This window comes from Falco naumanni, chromosome 14, assembly GCF_017639655.2.
Source record: "Falco naumanni isolate bFalNau1 chromosome 14, bFalNau1.pat, whole genome shotgun sequence".
Classification (NCBI taxonomy): domain Eukaryota; kingdom Metazoa; phylum Chordata; class Aves; order Falconiformes; family Falconidae; genus Falco; species Falco naumanni.
In genome coordinates this window covers 21,722,575-21,743,806 of record NC_054067.1, presented here as the reverse complement: position 1 = coordinate 21,743,806, position 21,232 = coordinate 21,722,575, and the positions used below count along the sequence as shown (strand labels likewise).

The following is a 21,232-nucleotide window of genomic DNA, read 5'->3' as shown; positions in this document are numbered from 1 at the left end:
TGCATCATTTCACATACTACCATAGTCTCCCACAAACTTCCTTCTTCTAGACTAAACAAATTTCCATAGATCTTACAATCTCATAGGCCATGTTTTCTAAACCTTTTATCATTTTTAGGCTACCTCGGACTCTCTTCAACTTTGCATTCTTCCCTACATCTATATCCAATAATCAGGTTAATTAGGTAACCTGTCTGAGTGGCATTTGCTGACTTTGCAATAGCATCACCATGTTGGTTCAGATTTTTCTTCTGATCCCCTGTAATCCCCGGATCCCTTTCAGTGCTTCTCCCTGAACAGCTGTTCCCCCTCTTCTTGACAGACTCGTGGTGACTTTTTGATTTGTCACTTTTTACATTACCTCATTCTCAAAGTGCTTATATGTCAATAGTTTATTAGCTCCCTGGACTTTGGAATTAAGCCAAGAAGTTTTCTGTCCACAGGTCTGCCTCTCTCCTCCTTCCTCTGGTCAACATAGAGCCATCAAATTACATTATTTTCTCTGTTGATGCGGACCAATTATTCAAAAATGCCTATGACTGGCCTAAATACCAGGGAGTGCGTTTTGCAGGCACTGCCAACCTCCATGTAACCTCACAGGCAAATACAATTTAGTCTGTCTTTTCTTGCTGCTACCTGTTGCTGTCATCTTCCTGAAAAGGCTGTGTTTAGTAATGGGTGGCTTTATATGAAGGCTGAAGCAAAAACACACAGCTTTTTTGTGTGCGCATTGTCCTTTATTTGTTCTCCTTTTCTGTCAGTAATAAGATTTTCTTTTGTTTTGTTCTTACTTCCAATGTGTATAAATAGAACATGCTCCTGCATCAATGGGTTTCTTTTGCTTACTACCTGTTAATCATGCCACCGTCAAGTTCTCCTGTATTAATCAAGATTTTAAATAATGTTTCCAACAGTTTTCTCCCATCTTCTGAGAACTAAAACTTGTCTGCAACACACTTCAGGAGCTCTTGGTCTTCTTTCAAGAGTCTGTGTCCAACAGCAGAAGTTCTCCATCACCAACAAGGTTTGTGCTTAGTTGCATTTGTCAGTTGCCTTGAGGGGTTTTGCCTGTCTCCTTGCAGTTACTGTTTTGTTCTTTCTGTATTCAGAGAGAAGTCTTTGTACCTTTCTGGAAGAGGAACAGGAATTTGTTGAAGAGTCTGTCAATGTCTGCTCCTGAGCAACTTGCATGACAAGCAATTTGTTTGAAAGCTTGGATCAAAATGCATGCTGCAAATTAAGCACAGATTTAAAATTTGCTACTAATTTTTGCATTATATTTGCTATGCCTTCTTTTTCCTCTGCATATTTTTTCAAATGTTTTGACTTTTCTAAAAATGTTCATTAAACCACAAACTGAACTAAATAATTGTTCGTTAGAAGACCACTTCCCTCTGAACAGACAGGATAAACTGCTGTGAGATACTGTTATAAGTATAAATGGCTGCTACTATGCAGACCTCTAGAAAATTACAGACCTGATTGTAGCCTATGGATATTCTAAACACCCTTCCTTCAGGCCAAGTGAAAAGTGCAATTATATTTAATTTTATATTTAATTCCTTTATGCAATAGTAACTGGAAAGAATAGGAAGTCACCTATCAAATCAATGGGGATGATGACACGCTAGAATGGCATGGACCGATATACCTAATCTGGCACATAGACTGCTGGTACAAAACTAACCAGCTAAACTTTTTTGTTAAATTAGGCCTAGGAGAATAAGTTTATTCTGGAGCATTAGTTTGTACCATGTGACCTTTTTTTTTTTTGCCTTTTTGCCAAATGGGTTGGTTTTATTCAGTACAAAAAGACCTAAACCTGAATTTATGATATCATATCACTGGATTACGTAGAGAGTAAATCAAAGCAACAAGCCAGAAATCTTTTTGTGCTACTTCTGTGAGAAAACTTCATGCTAAATTTTGAATTCTGCTTCTGCAAGCATCAGTATTCAAACCAGGTTGTTGACTCCAGAGGTAAAAAACATCCAGTCTACAAGCAGAAACATATGACTTCTGTCAAAACAAAACTAGCATTCTGAATATGGCCCACACTAAACTTACAGAACAACGCTCAAATGCTGAGAAACTTTTAGAAAAATGGGAAATTGCAGACAACCTAAGTACAAGAACAAACTTTCAGGCTGAAACTGTCACAAGTCAGTTTAGGTTTTTTCCCCTTATCTTTGCAAAACATGGCAAGACTCAGTCAACTCGATGTTGATACCCCAGTGGTTGGACTCCTGGTTGCTCTGTGTGCATTAACCAGCCATCCCAGAGATCTACATCTCTCCAGCATCCTCCATGGTGCTGTTAACCACAGCTGAAATGTTGGATGGTTTTCAAGATGTTTGCTGGTTCACAGTATCTCATGTAGATATTCCCGCTGTTGCCCAAGTCAGGAATGTCCTGCAGAGGAGGAGAGCCTGTTCCTGATATCAGAGAAGATCTGTAGTACTTGATCAATGTTTTCCTACGTTTTCTTCTTGAACTGAAGCAGATCAAAATATTGCTGAATAAAGTCAAAATATACCAAAGTCACACTTGGGTGACTGACGTCTGGCCTTCCCCAAACAGGCAGTTAGATAGATGTTGCTTTCCCGTTCCTTTGTGCTAAAATTCACATAGGCTTTGAACATCAGGAGATTCCTTTCTACCATGGGATCTCAGCAGGCTTGCAGCTCTCACAGTCATGCTGCTCAGACCTCGAGGCATTTCATTCCCTGATTCACTTGTCTCTAATGCGTAAAGACTTGGCCTTACTGGAGGTACAGCGGTTACACCATTCCTCACCACCGCTCTCTCTGGGATCAGAGGGGTGGATGAGGTGCACCCGCGGGTGCTGGTGGCGTGGCTGAAGGCATGGCGAGGCTGCCCTCGCTACCTTGCCGAAGTCTGCTATGACAGCTTCTGTTAGAAGCAAGCAAGCACGACACGGGCTTTGTACACGTTCAGCTCTCAGCCGCGCCCCTCTAGCTGTGCAACAGCTCCATGGTCCTGAGTTCAGGGCAATTAGGGTTCTGTATGTGCCCATAGTCATGCCACATATGACAAATAACATTAATACATGCATTGTTCTGTGGCAAAATACTGCAAAACACGTTTTCCTGTGATGTACCTGGCATTTAAAGTGTCCGTTAGCCTTTTTTTATATAACTATTGGGATGAGTGGGTTATTGATCTATAGAAGATGTTTGTGCTTGGTTAATTTTATAGTTTGTCCTGGGTAATTTTATGGTTTGTCCTGGGTAAAAATTGATTTATGTGTCAAATTCAGTATTGACTGCAATGAAACATTTAGTGTTTAATTTAATCTGGGAACATGAGGGTGTTAACTCTGTTGGTTGGCTTAGGATTCTCATTGAGGCCGTTTTCTTTTCCTCATCTTTACTTTGGGAAAGCCTTTGGCTTAGCTACAGCTTTCTGCCTAGTCCCCGACAGTAAAGGGGATGACTGCAAGCACCAAAATAAACGTGGACTTCTATTACACACAAAATACAGATAAGAAGACATTTCAGTCCATCGCAGTCAGACAAGCTGACCGTCAACAGCAAATTTGTATTTTCATTATTTCTCTTCTCCAGTTTTGGTTCTTTAGGTGAAGATGTACTTTGGAAAAGCAGTCAAATCTAAGACTACTACTAAAATGAAGCCAGAAAAAGCACAAAAGCAAAAGCAGTAGTTTCATCAGCTGATCAGTTGCCAATGCTTTTATTTGCCTTTTACCTCACAATTCTCACACAGCATGCACTGCTCTACAGGTTTCTTAACGCATAATGACTACCATTAATGGTACAATTCTCTCAAAAAACACGAGGTTATGGTGGCGCAGGTGAGAGGAGAAAGGCTAGTCTGAAAGGTGGCAGGAGTCATGCATGTGGGCGAAGTGTTGCAGTGCCTGACCTTGCATGAAGCACTGAATGGAAGCCTGTCCCCAAAACTGCCTGGAATTATGCTCAGGAGCAGGGTCTGAGGGATATGCCTTTACTGCAAGATGACACAGTGGCAAAAAATGCAAATTTCATACTGAGATATGTAAATAATATAATAGGCAAAACAAGAATGACGTCCGGGGAGCTACAGGCAGGATTCATCTATGCTAAAGCAGATGCTTACGTTTGAGTTCAGTGGCTGGACTCCCTCTACAGCTGGCAGAGCAAAGCAGGCACCTTCGGCGTCTGGCACACCCCACTGTAGGACAGACGTTCAGCCTGGCATAATAAACCAGAAAATACATTTCCTCGCCTAACACAAGGGAGATTATTAACAGGTTTGGTGACTTCTCAACATAGAAATAAGTGGAAAAGTCTACTACCCTCATGACACAGGGTTAACTCCAGCTAACTTAGTAGAGATGATGAAGACGAGGGAGGCAGCAAGGGCAGAAAACACAACTGCAATGGGAAATGTCCAGTGCCATGATGTAGACCACATAGCTGCTAACATCTGAGGGTGAGAGGTTAGACACTGTTAATGACTTTTTATGGAGCAGCTGGCCAGGGAAGCCATGAAGGGAGAAGCTACTCTTCATTTGGTTGAAGGCGGAGAACAGGACCTAACTAAGCAGTCTTTGAATCAGTGACCATTATGGATTTAAGGGTCACCACTCTGATCAGAGCAACAAAAGCCGAAGAAATCCCCTGTTCTTGATTTTGGAAAGGGGAACTCTGTAAAGTGAGGATTCCTGAAAAAGGCTGAAGGGGGTAGCTAAAAGAGTAAAAGGCTTTTGTGCAGCATGGAGGCTACTGAAAGACATCACATTGGAAGCTCTGGCCAAATGCATATCACCTGTCAAAAAAACATGTGAGAGAATCAAGCGTGGCTAAAAAAACAGCTAAAAAATAAAACACAGCTAAAAGACGGGACATGGGAGGCTCTCAGAAGCAAGATGACATCCTTCAAAAAGTTGAACTTGTGCTCTGATGTGGAAAACAAAAAAGATCATAAACAAGCAAAATGCAAAAACAGTTGTGTAAAAATCAGAGTTTGACACATAACTTGCAAAAAGATCTAAAAAGCATAATAAGTAATTTTTCAGTCTTGTCAGGAGCAGGAAGCCAGAGAGACATTTCCTAGTACCAGTCTGTTGTTGAGGTGTAAAATGAATATGCAGAAAAGACAATATTGGAGCAGAAAGCCCAAATGAAGTTTTTGCATCTGCACTTATTGTGGAGGAGGCTGGGGAAGTTCCCAGACAGGAACTCACAAGTTTGCCTGAGGATCTGTCTTGTACCGAAGCATTGGTAAGGGTTAGAATAAATCAACAAAGCAAATAATAACAAACTAACCATTGCCAGATGGTCCTCACCGCAGCCACAGAAGTGTGTAAGCCTTCCTTTAAAGCTGCTTCCACACACACTGCCTTAGGAGATGGCTGATGCCACCAGCTTTTAAAATCTGATCCTGGGGAGTCTCAGCACCCGAGAGGGTTCTGACTAAGTAAAGACGGCAAAATTTTACAAAGCTGCGCTACCTTTAGCACTTTTTTTTTTTGTAACAAGTCTTTCCAACAGCCATTTGAAGGTGCCCAGAACACAGGATGGAACGGGGAGAGCAAGCCTGTGAGCCGAAGCTGACTTGGTCCTGGAAAACCCCAAGACCTCTGCAACTGTGAATGCAAGGGCTATCTCCAAGTATGTAAAAACTTCAAACAGCAGCATGGCAGGCATCATGTACTGATTTGCAGCTCTACTTCCCCTTCTTTCAGCTTGCTGTGAGCTCACAGCAAGCAAGAGCTGCAGGTTACTTGCTGGACGGGCTCAGAGAAGGCAGGATTTAGTGTTCAGAAGACAAAAATGTGTTCTGTCCAGCCCGAGTCCTGAGTAGGAGCCAGAGACCAGGCAAGGGTGTTGGCTTCTGGATTGTATCTTCTGCCTTTCAGGGCAGCAATCCTCTGTGAACGCCCAGTTGAACAAACTGGCCTAAAACAGCGTTAAAAGTGCAACTATTCCTGTTATTCTGGCTGAAATCCTGGTTTCTGCAGTGTTCCCTTCCATGTAGTTCCCTCGGGTACTTCAGGGTAATGAAGTGCACTTGAGGAGTGTGCACAGGGCTTGTCCGAGCCAGGGCTGGGTGGTGGCTCGGAGCCATAGGATGGGTGGCCAGCCTGGGGCCCGAGGAAAGGGAGATCCGAAATGCTAAGCTGGGAGTTGTGCATGGCCAGCCCGTCTGGGTGGAAGTCAGCAGAGGGACGGGAAGGTGTCAAGGGCAAGGAACGGGGACAATCCCACACTGTCTGCTGTAGCTGAGCCCTGTAAGGCTGCCGTAATGGTTTTGCAGCCGGGGTGGCTGCACAGGCAGCACAGGCAGCCGGGGCAGGACCTGCGGTGTGGCCACGGCCGGCCAGAGCTGGGCCACCTAGGCCCTGGCAGGGGCACAGCCTCGCACTGCCCGTGCGAATGGGTTGCTGCAGTGGGAATGCAGAACCCCCAGCCCTTGGACCAGTTGGCACCTCTGGCTTCGCTTGGTTGGGATGTGGAGGTTTTTTTATGTGTAAGATGTAGTCTGCCGAAAATGCTGGAAAGGGCAGTCCAGCCCTTGTCTTGGGTAAAGCTTGGCTCAGTTGCGCAGATCAGCCCTGGCAAGTAGTGGGGTGCAGCAGGAACACACCTGGGCAGTGGAATGGCCAGTGAGGAGGACCCACACATGCTTCCCAGCTGCTGCAGCGCCCTGTGCGTGGCCCTGGAGTGATCCTCCCTGCTTGGCTTCAGCCCAGTGCCCCCCGAGGAGCCCACCGACGGCGGGTGGGTGGCAGCGTGGTGCCTGCTGCAGGCAGAGCCTCGCTGGGAGCTGCTGCTGCTCCCCCAAAGGACAGCTCAGCGTTCACAGAGCCCCGGGCAACTTCGGCGCTGTACCTGCTGAGCTGTCAGACCCATATCACGTTATTACAGAAATTAAAATCACCCATTCTGTCTTTATTTGTGAGCTGAGAGTCAAACTGCAGGTCAGGGTCTGCATCCCCCGCGCACCGGCCGCTCCTCCGGCATAAGCCCTGCTCGCTTTCGCCCCAAGCAAAATCCAGACTTGACAAAGGGGTCGGCAAAGGCAGGGGGGGCTGCTGGATGCTCCTGCAAACTTCAGGCTCACCGCAGGCTCCCCAGCGAAGCGCCGGTCCTTCGCCCTGCCCTCCTCCTCCTCCTCCCACGCCCGGGGAGCCGGGCTGGGCCCTGCGCCGGTGGCCCCACAGCGCCAGCAGGGGGCGCCCCTCGGCAGGCAGCGGCGGCGCCGGGCGGGCTGGCGGGGCGCTGCCCTCGGCCCGGCGGGCGGGGGGCCGCGGGGGCTGGGGGGGCTGCACCCGGGGGCCAGGCCAGCGGTGTGGGGCTCAGCGCCGGCCCTGCCCCGGGCACAGCAGCCCCACGGGCTGGGCGAGAGCGGCTGGGGGGGCTGCCCGGCGGGACAGGGCCGGGGGCGCGGGTGGCACCCGCCAAACGCAGCCGGCAGCGTGCCCGGGTGGCCACGGCGGCCACCGGCATCCCGGCTCGTGCCAGCACCGGCGTGGCCAGCGGCAGCGGGGCAGCGCCCGTCCCCTGCGCCCGGCACTGGGGGCGCCCCGCGAACGCGGGGTTCAGGGCTGGGCCCCCGCTACAGGACAGACCCTGAGGGGCTGCAGCGTGTCCAGCGACGGGCACGGAGCTGGGGAAGGGGCTGCGGCACCGGCTGGGGGGGCTGGGGGCGCTCAGCCTGGAGAAACGGGGCTCGGGGGGGACCCCATCGCTCTGCGGCTGCCTGAGGGGGCTGGAGCCGGGGGGTCGGTCTCTTCCCCCAGGGAACCAGCGACAGGACAAGAGGGAACGGCCCCAGGCTGTGCCAGGGGAGGGTCAGGGGGGATCTCAGGAGAAATTCCTTCGCGGAAAGGGTGGCCGGGCAGGGGGACAGGCTGCCCAGGGACCGGGTGCTGTCACCGTCCCCGGGGGGGCTCCAAACCCCCGCAGGCGCCGTGCTTGGGGACACGGTTCAGCGGTGGGCTTGGCAGCGCTGGGTTAGGGGCCGGGCGGGGTGGCCTTAAAGGTCTTTTCCAACCTACATGATTTTGTGATTCTATTATTCTCTGCTTTCCTTTAATGTTCTTAGTGATAATTCTGAGCATTGCATGCAGTACCGATGGACACTGCACAAACTAGCAGCAGTTCAAGCATTAATCCTGGAGTAGGTGTTGGTTTATGTTGTGGTTTATGTCATACAGGTACGCAGCTCTGGATTGCGAGGGACTTTAGCATAACTCCAGTAGTTCCATCAGAGGTAATCAACAGGTGAAAAGCAGTAACAGGGTACCATGTTGTGTGCACTGTGGATTTCTTCCTTATGTAACCAACTGCTATGTGTCTTGCACAATTAGATATAAAAACAAGGAAACCCGGCCTTGCTCTGCTTCCAGATGAGAAGCAGGAGGAGAAGCAGATCTCCTGGTATTCCCCACCCCCTTCCACGGACATGTTGGAGCAGGGGAGTGGAGTTTCCACCCTCCATAAATCAGCAGTGCACTGGCACAGGCTGTAGCAGGACATGGCTCTTGCAGAGCACGGGTGAAGTCAGAAGACAGGCTCGGAGTCTGGCTCCAATTATTGCAAGCTTGGTAGGCTGGGACTGGAGATGAAGAATAGGTTCCTTACTTCCCATTGAGAGTGCTGAGCAGACATCTCTTACCGACAGCACGTTCCTCCATTTCGGGAGTTCAGACAGATCCAGATCATCTTCTCTAGCAATAGTGCAAGTGCAATCAGGGAATGAAACCTGGCACGGTCTCACGTTACTAGTCAAATATTTGCACTTGAATTCTGGATGTATTTCTCTCTGTGCTTACAAAGAAGCCGTGGAGCATTTGGAGCACATGTGCTTCCTGACCTTTTGTACAAGAGGGATTTTGTAGTTTATTACTGTAATATCTTTCATTGTGAGATTCTACTACTTTTTTCTTTTTTTTTTTTTTTAATGGCTTAATTTGCCAGTACTCCAAAGCCCTTGTTCTTGTGTGTGGTTTCAGAAAAAAGCGAGTAGATCTTTGCCATTACTGGCAAAATTTTTATCTGAAATCCCCAGATTTCACCCCAGGGTAGCCAGTCCATTGGGTTCCCTGTTGGGAATCGCTTACGCTCCTGCTGCCACTGAAGTCAGTGCCAGTGCTGCCACTTGCTCCATATTGCTGCTTCACAATATATAAAATAATGTAAACCAAAATGCAACTGTTCAGTTTTCCTTCGAGCGACAGTAATAAAAGACGCATCCTGTCAAGACAGCCTTGTACAAACACACGTTACAGCAAGTGCACAAGGGAATTGAGGCAACAACAATCATCGCTGAGTATTATATACATACTATTTCGTTGGCTGCACAAGAACGGGAGATTTTCCTCTTAGAGGCATTAGATCAATTTGTTAATTTTGTTTGAGGTTTTGGTCTACCTTGAGAAGGATAATTAAACACTTCACAACTGTTTAATAGTGAAAACAAAAATAACACCATGGATTTTACATGAGTAGCCTGGGAATAGAAAACATCGTGCTTTTCTGCCAATAGAACAGAAAATTTACTATTATGAGTCAAGCAAACCTAGTTGTTTCAATAATACCCAATTCATGTATTGCTTTTAACTTAATAAATCTTCTTTCATGAAGACAAAATGCCTTCTAAAGTGCACTTTTGAGAGTAATGATTATATCAGGATTTTTAGTAGGCAGAAAGACAACGTGCAGCTCACTCCAGAAGAATTTCAGCTCCGAGGAGCTGAAGCGTGTTACAAGGAGGAGAGGCGAGCTGGCCAGAGAGCGGGCGGCCAGCCAGCAGAGTGACAAGAGAGCCCAAAGTTCAAATAAACCTATCTATCCTGTTCTCTGCCTGCATTTTTTCATTCTTTCTGATATGCTGCGGTTTCTACCTCTACTGTTCCTTGCCATGACTTGGATCACAGACTGGCACGTAGCATGGTGCTTTGGAGGAAATGGGAATTACCAGTGCATTTCTCAAGCAGCTGTGAAGGGGGCTGTACAAACACATCTGAAGAAACATTCCTTGAAGAATTTTAATCTCCTGGACTTAACTCGGTTTGTTTTAAAGAGATTAAAAAGTACACCATTTATTTTTATTAAATCTCAAAACTCCCTGAACTAGGGAATTTTTATTGTGTCCTATCATCCTAAATACATTTTGGTTTATTGCTTTTTCAAAATGTACATAAATCTTGTAACAGTCTCAAAGGTTCAGGTGTCACAAATAACATCAAAAGTAGCTATGTCATCCTCAAAATAGTTCTTTCCTCCTGCTATTGGCAAATTAGTAAAATGAATACAGGTGACTTCATTCAATAGACTTCAACAGGTGTTGTGGTTTGTTGTTTTTTTAAAAAAAATCCTTTCTGCAGTTAGAAAAAAAGCTGAGAATTTGAGACAGGAAGGCTTAATTTGTTTGGAAAAATAATTTCAGAAATACCTCCCCCCTTTTTGCCAAAGGCAGAACAAACATCTTCCTTTCATCTTTGCTTGTAGGTGGTAAACTTTCAGCTTGCAATGTCTATCACTGTAAGTATTTTTTATCTTCTGTGAAGGTGCTATCAGAATGGATAACAGAATACACAGAAGGTAATATTTGGAGTACCACAGGCAAGTGGAAGACAGGTGCTGAATATAAATTTCCCTAAATTAACGTGTCACCCTGGCTGTAGCAATTAAGTACTCTGAGGTCTTATCTAGTGTTCTAATTAGCACGAGTGATGACATAGCATGCCCGGAATGGCGGTGTCCCTGCGGGCCTTGGGCACGGCCCCGCGGCTCTGCTGGGGCCAAGCGGGCACGAAGGCCCTGGCACAGCCGGGCGTGGGGCTGCAGAGGGGCCCGGCCCACAGTACATGTGCTGGTATGTGCTTTTTTTATGCTTTATTTCTGTGGAAGATACTTTATGATAATTATGGAAAGGCGAAGAACTCGACTGGGTGCCTTTTGGCTGTAACTTTCAGGCTGGAATAATTTTTAAAAGGGAATTCTCAATTCTAAATAGCATTGCGCTGTAACATCTGCCCATCGCAGGCTTCCGTCCCCGCTCCACGCGAGGGCCCGGGGGCCGGCGGCCGGGCTCCCCCGGGCAGGGTGCTGCCCCCCCGGGGGCTCCTGGGCGGCCCGCTCCTCCGTGAGGGGAGGGGGGCGGCCGCTGCCATGGCGGGCCCGCGGCCTGCCCTGCCGCCCCGCTCCTTGCCCCTTCCCTCAGGCGGCGGCCCCGCGGCGCCTCAGCGGGGCTTCCCGCCGCCATGGCGCGGCGCCCCCTCCCCCGCATGTCTCGCGTGGTTCGTCGAGAACTTGCCTCGCCCCTTTCTTTCTTCATTTTTTTTTTTTTTTTAAACCGTTTTTCCCTCTTCCGGGCCAGGCGGCAGTGACTGCTGGGCCCGCAGCCCAGTGAGCGCGGCGAGGCGGGGCGAGGCCTCCCGCGCCTCCCCGCTCCCGCCCTCCCGCCCCAGCCCAGCCGCGCCGCGCCGCGCTGCCCGCACACACCCACCCGCCCGGCTCCGCACGCCGCCGCCTCGCTCCCAGCATGGTCATCAAGGTCTACATCGCCTCCTCCTCCGGCTCCACGGCGGTAAGGGGCGCCCCGGGAAAGTTGTGCCGGCGGGGCTGGGGGCCGGCGGCGGGCTCCCCGCGGCTCCCCTGGGCTCCCCGCGCCCGGGGGGCGGCGGCCTCCGGCCGGGCAGCGTGAGGAGAGGCTGGGGCAGCCGCGCCTCGCCCCCCGCGGCGGACCGGGAGAAGCATCCAGCTCTTGTCGGGAGATGGCGTGCGCGGCAGCTGGCCGTCCAGAAGAAAATGCCATTGAAAATGCCATTCGCTTCATGATTTCGCAGCTTGTTCCGTGAGTTGGGTGCGCTGCGCCCACGGCTCTGGCGGGGCCGGGTGGGTGGCACGCAGCGCGCCCCTCGTCCTGCGCCGGGAAGGCGAAGCCCGCGGTGCTGCTGTGCATTTTTTGTTTGGGTTTTTTTTTGTGTGTTTTATTTTAGTTGTCGTTCCTGAAGTTCATTTCTAAAACGGTTTTTCTGAGTTGATTCCCCTTACATCGTATCGTTCGTTAATGGTGGCAGGCGCGTGTGGCTACCGGGTAGCCGCAGTTCGTGGCCGTGTGGGCATACTGGGTTTCGCTTCTTACGGCCCCAGCGCGTTGTAGGCAGAACTCGGTCAGAAGACTGTATTTTTCAAAAGGAAAATAAATAAAAATATTGCGGGTCGTGCTTAGGTTCAGATGTAGCTCAGAGCAGTGGTGTCCTCAAGATCTTCTGATTTCTGCTTGATCTGTTGGAAAGATGCTCTGGGTCTAAAATCCAGGGGATTCACACCTGGTATGAATGTGCTGGAGAGGTACAAAATGCCAGAGACTTAGAAAATGCCAGCTATTGCAGTTAATGATCAGTGACTTTTACTAGATAGTCTAGTGGATAAAGAGACTAAGCAGTGGCTCTGTGATGACCTTTCAAGTCACTTTTTAGGCTGTGTACTTCAGGTGCAGATTCCCAAAGTTTCAGAGGACAGTGATGTACAGAAGACAAAAAAAGCCCTCACTGAATTCTCCTTCTCTGGTTGAGTGCAGTCTCAGATCTGTGGTCTTCGGCAGATAAAGCACCACCTTGGTAAGCTTTGCCGTTGATGGCTGTGATGCTGTAACCCCTCGTTTAGCTCTAATGATAGAGGCTGAGCCCTGTAGCTGTGGAGTGCAGGTGGCACGGGAGTGTGTGCCTTGGGTGTCCCTGCTGTTGCTCTCTTCCCGTGTCATTTTTGTTAATCTCGATGTCAATGCTGACATTGACGTGCTGATGCTGATTGTGAAAAGCAGATGATTGTCTGATGCTGATCTGGAAAGTCTCTTGAAATCTGGAGTAGTTCATCCATGAGAGTGGTCCAGAGGTTCTGCTGGGTTTATACAAAATGATCGTCTGGAAGGAAAGAAGCGGTCATTAGCAAATTGTAAAAGTAATTCTTTCTAGTACAGCTGTTAATAGGTTTCAAGTTGACTGATTCAGTTGCTATAGGTTTTTATCAGTGACCTCTTAATGGCAGTTATTGATTTCTGTCTGTGGTGATACTAAGCTCCAGGCGTGCAACCACTGATCTGAATCCTGGCTGTGTTTTCCTGTTTTTAATTATTAGCTTAGTGGTTTCTGCGATGCTATCTCATCCTTGTGTAGATTGTACGTGTTACAAGGCTTGACTCCGACTTACTGCTGCCTTTTAGCTCCTTTGTGCATCCTTGACTGTGGAATTTGGATATGGTGTTGGTATAGCCTGTTTTTGTGGAATTTGAGTGTACCATGCACATAATTGCCAGTTTTATGATGTGTATGTGTGTGTGTGTGTGTATATATATGTGTGTCTCTCTCTCTCATATAGACACACTCATGCCTGTGTTTAAAGTTAGTGTAGCTCAAGTAATCTTGTGGTAATGAGCAGAACTTGCACATTCTCGGTTTACCGAGTTCATCAAGGGTGTTTCTGTTGGCAGGGATCAGCCAAGTACCTCACCAGGTGGCTGTTTTCTTTCTAGCCTAAGAATTTTAATGGATGCAACCTAAAGTAAGACAGAGAGGCACCTATCTGGAGGGAAATGTGCTCGATGGGAACAAGTCATTTTTGTGGGTCATAAGATGTTGGCGAGACAGGCTTTGCTTGGAGGACCAGCAGAGCCTTTCCGGGTGCTGCATTTGAAATAACCCACTCTAAGAATGGAAAATCCACATCAGAGGAGGTTGCTACAGAGGGATGGAACAGAGTCAAAGCTGTTCCCAGGAAAGTAACTGAACTGGCTAACATCAGCCCTGTAAGGGCTCTCAATCCTGCTAAGTTGGCTTCGTGCCGTCAGCAACACCTGGCACAGTGTTATTTTGGTTTTTAAAAACCTAATTAGCTTGAGTAGAAGCAAAACAGAAATAAGTGTAAAATCTCTTCTCTTCCTTCCTGGGAAACGACTGCCCCATTTCTGTAAGTTCGTGAAGCTTTTGTGAGACTCTGGGAAGTGTCGTCTCCTACTGAAGGGAAGAGGGGTTGAGATTGCTTCACACCTCACAGCCTGGGGCTGTAAGTCTTGGAGGGTGCCCAAATTTTGTGGTCTTTCATTGGCAAAGTCATACTTTGTTATGCAGTATAATTTGCCACATCATAGTATAGAAAATGTTTCCCCAAGGCACTGTTTTCCATAAGGCTTATATTCAGTAATATGTATCTGTGAGGAAGAAATATCCTATGAAGCTCATGTCTAAGCAAAGACATCTTACAAGTATGTTTCAAGGAATTTCTGGTGAAGTTCACGTAATTCCTGTGTACATGTGTCATTCAGAATCAGTGCATGAGCATTGCAGCCGAAAGTGGGACTGTTGAGCTGCCCCCTGACAGGTTTTGCAGCTTGAGGACTCAGTGCGCAGTGTTATCTTTGGTGTGCTTCATTGGTTGTGAAATCTTGTATTTGTTCTTGGTCATGGGGGTTTGCTTTTACCTCTGTATGGTCAAGGTAAAGGTGACTTTGTGTTTGGGGTGGTTCATTGCCATGGTTCTCACAAGCAGAGATAACTGAATATGCTGTAAGTTTATAATTAAGGACTTGGGCAAATGTGATGATTGCAGTCTTGGTCTGTACTCCTATTTGAGTGTCACCCTGCAAATCATAATGTAATAGTTACAGCACCACTTTCCTGCTGTATTTGGAGGTCTTGTATGGAAAGTTGCCCTTTCTCTTCATCTTTCTCAATGTGAATGTTGTACTGGTGAGTTGTGGGCTTGGGCAAGGACACAGGAGGGATTGTAATTATGAAGATGAGCTGTAGACAGCAAACCTGGGAAAATGCATGTGTAGCTTCTGTCCAGGAGTCTTTCTGTGTGACATACAGTTGAAGTGAACGGTATTACTGACTATGAGATGGTGTTGGAGGCTACAAACATAAAATGACAGACGCAAATGCTGCATTCAGAAGCACCCAAGCGTTGACTCGAGCAGGGACTGTAAAGGCTGTGACAGTGATTTGACTGTAGACTTCTATTCATATCCTTCAGGAGACGAAAGGAGGAGAGGCCAGAGAGTAATTAAGACTCTTGCTTCTGAAAGAAAAAGAATACAAGGAGGGAAGAAGCTGAACTGCACAAGTGCAGTCTGTGATTTTCTCAATTAGTGTTTAGGTGTTGTGTTGTTTTTTCGGTAAGAGATTGCCCCAACTTTCCTGCAGCACCAGAAGTACTTGTGTGCATCTTCCTGAATGCGGTTGGGTTACTGGTTTTATTGACCTCATGTGGAAAGGAGCCGGCTGTTTAAATTCTTCTTGGTCTTATGGGTGTGCATTTGTTGCCAGCAACTGCCTGGATCCTGACTGTGGACTTAGTTCAATAGAATTGTGTTTGCTCATCCCATGTCCCCTTGCAAGCTCCAGGAGCGTGGATGGAACCTGGAGGCGGTGGCTATGGAAGGGAAGTGCCAGCAACAGAGATGGTGGGCTGAGCTCTCCCATGTGCTGCTGCCAGTGCTGTGGGCTGTGGAAACTGGTGTTCAGACTGTTCCTCAGAGCCAGGCGCTTCGTGTTTGTGGTCTACAGCCTGTGCTTCCATCTCTCCAGGGTCTCCCCCCTCACTTGTTTTGATGGCTGCGTGGGTGGTTTTCCTTCCTCGCCTCCTACTGTGACTGCAGACATAGCAAAAATAAGAGACGATCTCCAGAGTTGGTGTCGGCATCCCATGTCACACATCAGATTTGCCGCTGTTTAGGGATGGTTTTAGAAAGGAAAGGAAATTTTAGTTTATTTTTTCATTCATGAAGTTAGGGATGTGGGGTACTTCATGTTTTTTCTTGTATAGTTTTCTTGCTTGAGAAAGGATCTAGGTCTTCTTCCCACCCACCAGGAAATGAAGAGGAAAGTGGCCCATGTCTGGAGAGTGAATATTTGCTCACAATTACTCTTTTGTTTTCCCCTACATAACACACCAAGGCACAGGGGTGCTTTCTGGTGCTGCTGGGAATATATAGCCAGTGGCCAGCGCTTTCTAGAGCGTTACAGATTGTAACTGAGGGAGAACAGCTTTGGAGAAGAGCGACTGGAAATGAGCAGAGTTGTGTGTAACCACCACCTCTTGTTCCTGTTCAACAGCTTGGGGCTTTGGGAGGGCTGGTGAAGTTACTTCACCTTTCTGAAGCAATCCTAGTGAAGTAATACATGGAGAAATGGAGATGGGGGGGGGGCCGAAGCATTTAAATCCCTCTAGGACCTTTTTTCTCTGCTTCTCCCAATAAACACCAATATTGCCATCCTAAGACAGAACGAGTAAAGTCTGCATGCTTTCTGTTTCTGTGGTGGTTGGCTGCTTTGAGGCTGCTGAGCGGCTGGCGCTTTGCTGCGTGAAGACCCCAGGAGTGCAGGGCCACATCAGGACGTGGCTCTGTGATGAGCCTTGCTGAGGACAAATGCAGCTACAGCTGGGTGGTTCTTTGCATCCAGTGTTTTTATCAGTGTGCATAATAGGTGATCCTTGTTCTGCAGTCGCGTTCAAGATTGCAAATGTGTTATCAAAGCCCAGATGCATGTGGTCACGTTTGTCATCCCGGAAGCCCCAAGCAGTGGCAGCAGACGTTCTGGAGCTGCTAACGAACCACCTTCTGTCCGAATGGTGCTGCATATCAGTGCAGTTATTGTGAGGTGAAAATACTGATATGAATCTCTTATAAATAGGCTTGTAGTATGATGAAACTTTAGATAACCATGTATTATGGGGAAAACAAGCTGCACCTGTAGTTTGAAAAACAATCTCACAAGTGTATATGCATTTTTGTGATTTTGTGGTCTAGCTCATGCATATATACTGTGGGTGAAAACAGACTTGTTAGGCTTGCTATCGTTTTTTAAACCCATCTCTTGTGTAAACATAATATCTATGAAGTACTTTTTGGATACCCAGTGTTAACCAAACTTAGTTTCTCTCAAAAAAACCCCACATGAATTGTTCTGTATTAGAGCTCTCAGGGTGAAAGACAAAACATGTAATGTGAATCTAGTGAGGCACTTAGCTAGGATGCATTCCATCTGCCTTGTGGGTTGTTTTTTTTTAAAAGTCGTTCAAAAATCCATATAAGTCAAATATTTTTCTTAAAATATTACATTCAGGTTTTTAATAGAGCCAGAGATTAAATTGGCTGCAATTGCTACAATAGTTTTAATATATGAAAATAAAAACATTCTACTGTGCTCAAATAAAACCAGTTTCCTGACAGCATGAGAAAGATGGGAAATTATACTCCACAGTTAAGGCTGGGAAAGGCTTTCTGCTGAGAATATCTGTAGACTGTATATGCAGGTATGACAGTGTTTGTTTTGAGTTGGTCCATCAGGATTCTGCCTTTCTCATGCACTGCTTGGGGAGAAAAGGCTGACTTGGGGAAGAAGGTGAATGCTGTCAGCTTGCACGATCTTTGCTTGAACTCCAAACCACAGCATCTTTTAAGATAGGATCCATATAGTGTCATGTCAGTGCTAAGCACTTGTGCTTTTGAAATAAATATTGGTGAAGTTGAGCAAGGAACTTTTCTTGTCCTGAGGTATTAGAGTTACACTGAGAAAATTCCTATAGGAGTCAGTCAGTTGGCATGCGTGAAATGAGCAGAGGATGCCAAAAACCAGGAGTCCCTGCAAGGTTATTCTTATTCCTCCCAGAAGGGGAGGAATTGAGGAGAGAGGAGACAAATGGAACTAAACAAACATTGATAGATTTCAGCTGTTCAGGCTCAAAACAGAACTAAAATATTTCCCTATATGATAAAAATAAGAGCTAAGGATGTGGCATTGCTGTAGCCAGAGATGGATGAGCTCTGCCTTATGTAGCTGTTCTCTGTGTCCCCCAACCCTTGAGCAGCTGCGCTGGAACCTCTGATCTTTGTTTCTGGCACTACTCAGTGATCTGGAAACCTGAACCAGATCCACAACTTAGATCAATATTATGCTATTCAAGAATGTTTCTACTCAAACGTGACAATACAGTGTTAACAACATTTGTTTAACCCCAGCCATATTCAGGGGAGACCTTTTCTTAAATGCAAACTTTTCTGAAACTTTTTCTGAAATTCAGAACGTAGTAAAGTGAGACCGAGGTTTGAGCCACCAGAAGAAAATGCGAAGGGTTAACATCAGACTGTGGACTGACTAGAGTTAACGAACACTCTCTGGATACAGCTGAAGTAGTTTTCGAATCCTGACTTGGAACTTCTTCCTGTTTCCCCATGAGAAGTGGATGTGGTGATTTGATTTCTTTAATTAGCTATCTGAAGTTTAGTTTTATTGGAGCTTTTTTTCCATGCATGAATACTGCCTCACTTTTAAGTTCTAAAGGCGCTCGAGTGTAAAATTTTAACTATTACCTGTTGGGAGACCTATTGTTTAAATGGCTGTGGTGACAAGACTGAAAAAATGAGCCAAAGGCAGCACCGGTTTAAAAAGATCTCAGGGAAATCTGGAAGCTACAAGCTATCTTCCTGTGCTGGACAAATTGATGTTGTTCTTTGTTAGACTTTTTCCCAGCAGGCATGTGGACAGAGATAGAGTGGTGGGAAGAATCAATACACAGGCAGAGAAGAAAGCTGTGCCTCACAGCTGAGTTACTCAGGGCAGCCACCAAGCATATGAGTATGGATGATGCCTTAATATTGAATCCCTGGACTTCCACAGGAAGTTTTGGACAAGCTTTGGTCAATTTAAAAGTCTTTTTTTTTTTTTTTTTTTTTCCCCATAAAGAAACTAAGCTGGTGTGGGAAAAAAGGAAAGGATTTTAAAACAATTTTTTGGCTTATATAATTGATTACACATGAGTTCTGTGAAACAGATAACGGTCAAGACTTTGGAATATATAGGCAGCTTTTTGCAATATTCAGAAGTTACAAGGAGAGCCTACAGACATCTGTGCTGTACCTTAAGCAATTCAGAGGGAGTGAGGTGATGAGGCTGTTGAAGTGTGGTTACACAGCACAAGAGCAGCCTGCTGTGGCTGGCCCAGGTGGGATCGTCCTGTGAAAAACTGAGGTTTAAATTAGCCGATGCTGTTTAGCAGAGAGGTCTTGGAGCCATACGAGGTAATTCTGCAAAAATACCATATTAGTGATCGTAAAAAGCAAACAAAATGTCAGGAATTTTTAGAATGGGAGAAGGCAAAGGAAAAAAAGAACCAAACAATACCACTGTATAAATCTGTATCTTTAATAGGCTGAAATTACTGTGTTTAAGTGATACAAAAAAAGTAAGAAAAGGTATTAAGTAGGGTGTGATGATCACTGTAGGAGGAACAACCAAATAAGGCAGAATTCTGCAGCTGAGAAAGAGCTGAAAAAGTATGATAATTAATAAAATCATGTCAGGCATGGGACAACAAATAGGAAGTGATTTTTCATAACTTCTAATTCAGCAACGTGGGGAGAGCAATGAGACTAGCAGGTGGGAGGTTCAGAATAAATGAAGTACTTTGTTTGACAACATGTAGTTTAACGGAGAAACTCTGCCAGAGAACATCATATATGGCAAAAATTGCATGGGCTCAGAAAGCAGTGAAACAAATTAAGGGGAAAAGTCTATTAAGGGCTATTAAACATAATTAGTACACCTCTGACTCAAAATTGCGGATTACTGCAAGTCTGGGAAAGTGTGATGTGATGTAGCCCTCTGCAGTCAGTCCATCGGCGTGCTCTTCCCTGGGGTCTGTGGCCAGTGGAGACAGGATACTGGGGTAGACAGGCGTTGGATGTAACCCAGTGAACCTGTTCTTCTGTTCCTGGATGAAATTGGCTCTGCTCCCAAAATTATGTTAACAGTTTGCATTTAAGAATGTGTTGTCTGCGAAAAATGTTTGATGGAAGAGAATGTATGTGTGGGTTTAGGGTGTGTTGGTTTGTTTTTAATTTGGTGGTTATTACAAACACCTGCAATTGTAAAAGTATTAGGCTCTGGGCATTTAGGCGAAACTAGAAAGTTCCTCTGAAAAGTCAACAGATTCCATATCTGTTTCATATTCAGACATACCAGTGTGACTGAAATCTTACCTCTATCTGCTTCACAAAGTCTGAAGATGTGTGAGAGACTGTAGGTATGAGAGGAACATCTAATTTGTCCCCTGTATCTTAGAAACCAGGGGGGAAAGCAGAAGATTATGGTAATTCTCCCTTTGGTTTCCTTCTGAACAGCTACAGTTCGGTTCAGGAGTGGAGGGCAAGGCTGTAAGAAGTATTGTATGAAGCTGTTTGTTATGTAGTAGCTGCTGGCAGGCTCAAAATTTTCTGTTAAGAGATAAATACTGAAATCTCAAGGTTTGGACATTGAGTATGACTCTGCATAGGGAAGATTTGCCATTGGATCTTCTTTTACATACAGTGAAATGCACGGTGGGATCCAGATCGGGAGTTAGTAACTGGGGGGGTCAGCATGTAGCGAGCTCTGCAAGGTGAAATTCAGCCTCTCCATCTGAGGTTTGAGTTGGATGTTGCGCTCGGGTGTGACTGGGAGAGGTTTCCATTAATCAGAGCTGAAAGGTCACTCTTCCTGGGCTCTTGGGTGGACAGGGAGATGTGAATGAGAGCTTACAGGAGTGAGTGTGGCTGTTCGTCACGTGTCTCATTGCCAATCACAACCTCAACATTTCCTATATACAAAACGTAAGAGCATTTGGTGATACGGACAACAGGTGATTCCAAAAACAATATGATTTTGCAGCATGAACAACAGATGCTGACATACATCGTGTTTAGACCTAGCTAATAAGGTAGTGTATCAGAAACATCTCCTGCCTTAGGCATAGGTCAAAATAAACTGGCAAAGCCCAATGTAAACAGAAAACTGGCAGCCTTTGGGGAAAATAATAACAGTTTGCACATAAAACCTCATTTTTACGAGAGTAGTGGTTTCTAGGCAGGTTTAAAAAGCGCATCTGTATTCACCTCATGGGATCACCTTTGGCTCTGCTAATGTCACTGGGAGTTTTGCCATGGACTGTGGCAGGACAAGATTTTACTCTGTAGGAAATACTTAATGCCGCTTATCCAAGATCATTCCTGTGCACATGTTGCAAATGTACTCAGCCAGAGCAGCAGCTGCAGAGCAACTGGCAAGAATGGGAGAGGAGTAGAATAGCTCTGTGAATGAATTAAAAATATAACCCAAAATGTTCTCACTGGACTTGAACAGAAATAAAGTTCAAGTGAAGCTGACTTATAGATAATAGGTGTAGGATTTTTTTCCCCTAGGCAGAAAATATATGTGAGG

The 21,232-nt window shown here is 46.2% G+C and overlaps 1 protein-coding gene across 1 annotated transcript in view; it reads left to right on the top strand.

Annotated features, from left to right (window-relative positions):
• Positions 1-11,421: 11,421 nt before the first annotated feature.
• The window catches only part of SH3BGRL (SH3 domain binding glutamate rich protein like), a 37,704-nt gene continuing 27,893 nt past the window's right edge, over positions 11,422-21,232 (top strand). The window contains exon 1 of the mRNA XM_040614843.1: positions 11,422-11,562. Within this exon, the coding sequence (XP_040470777.1) occupies positions 11,518-11,562 (45 nt within the window). The 5' untranslated portion in view covers positions 11,422-11,517. The remainder of the gene's footprint in view (positions 11,563-21,232) is intronic.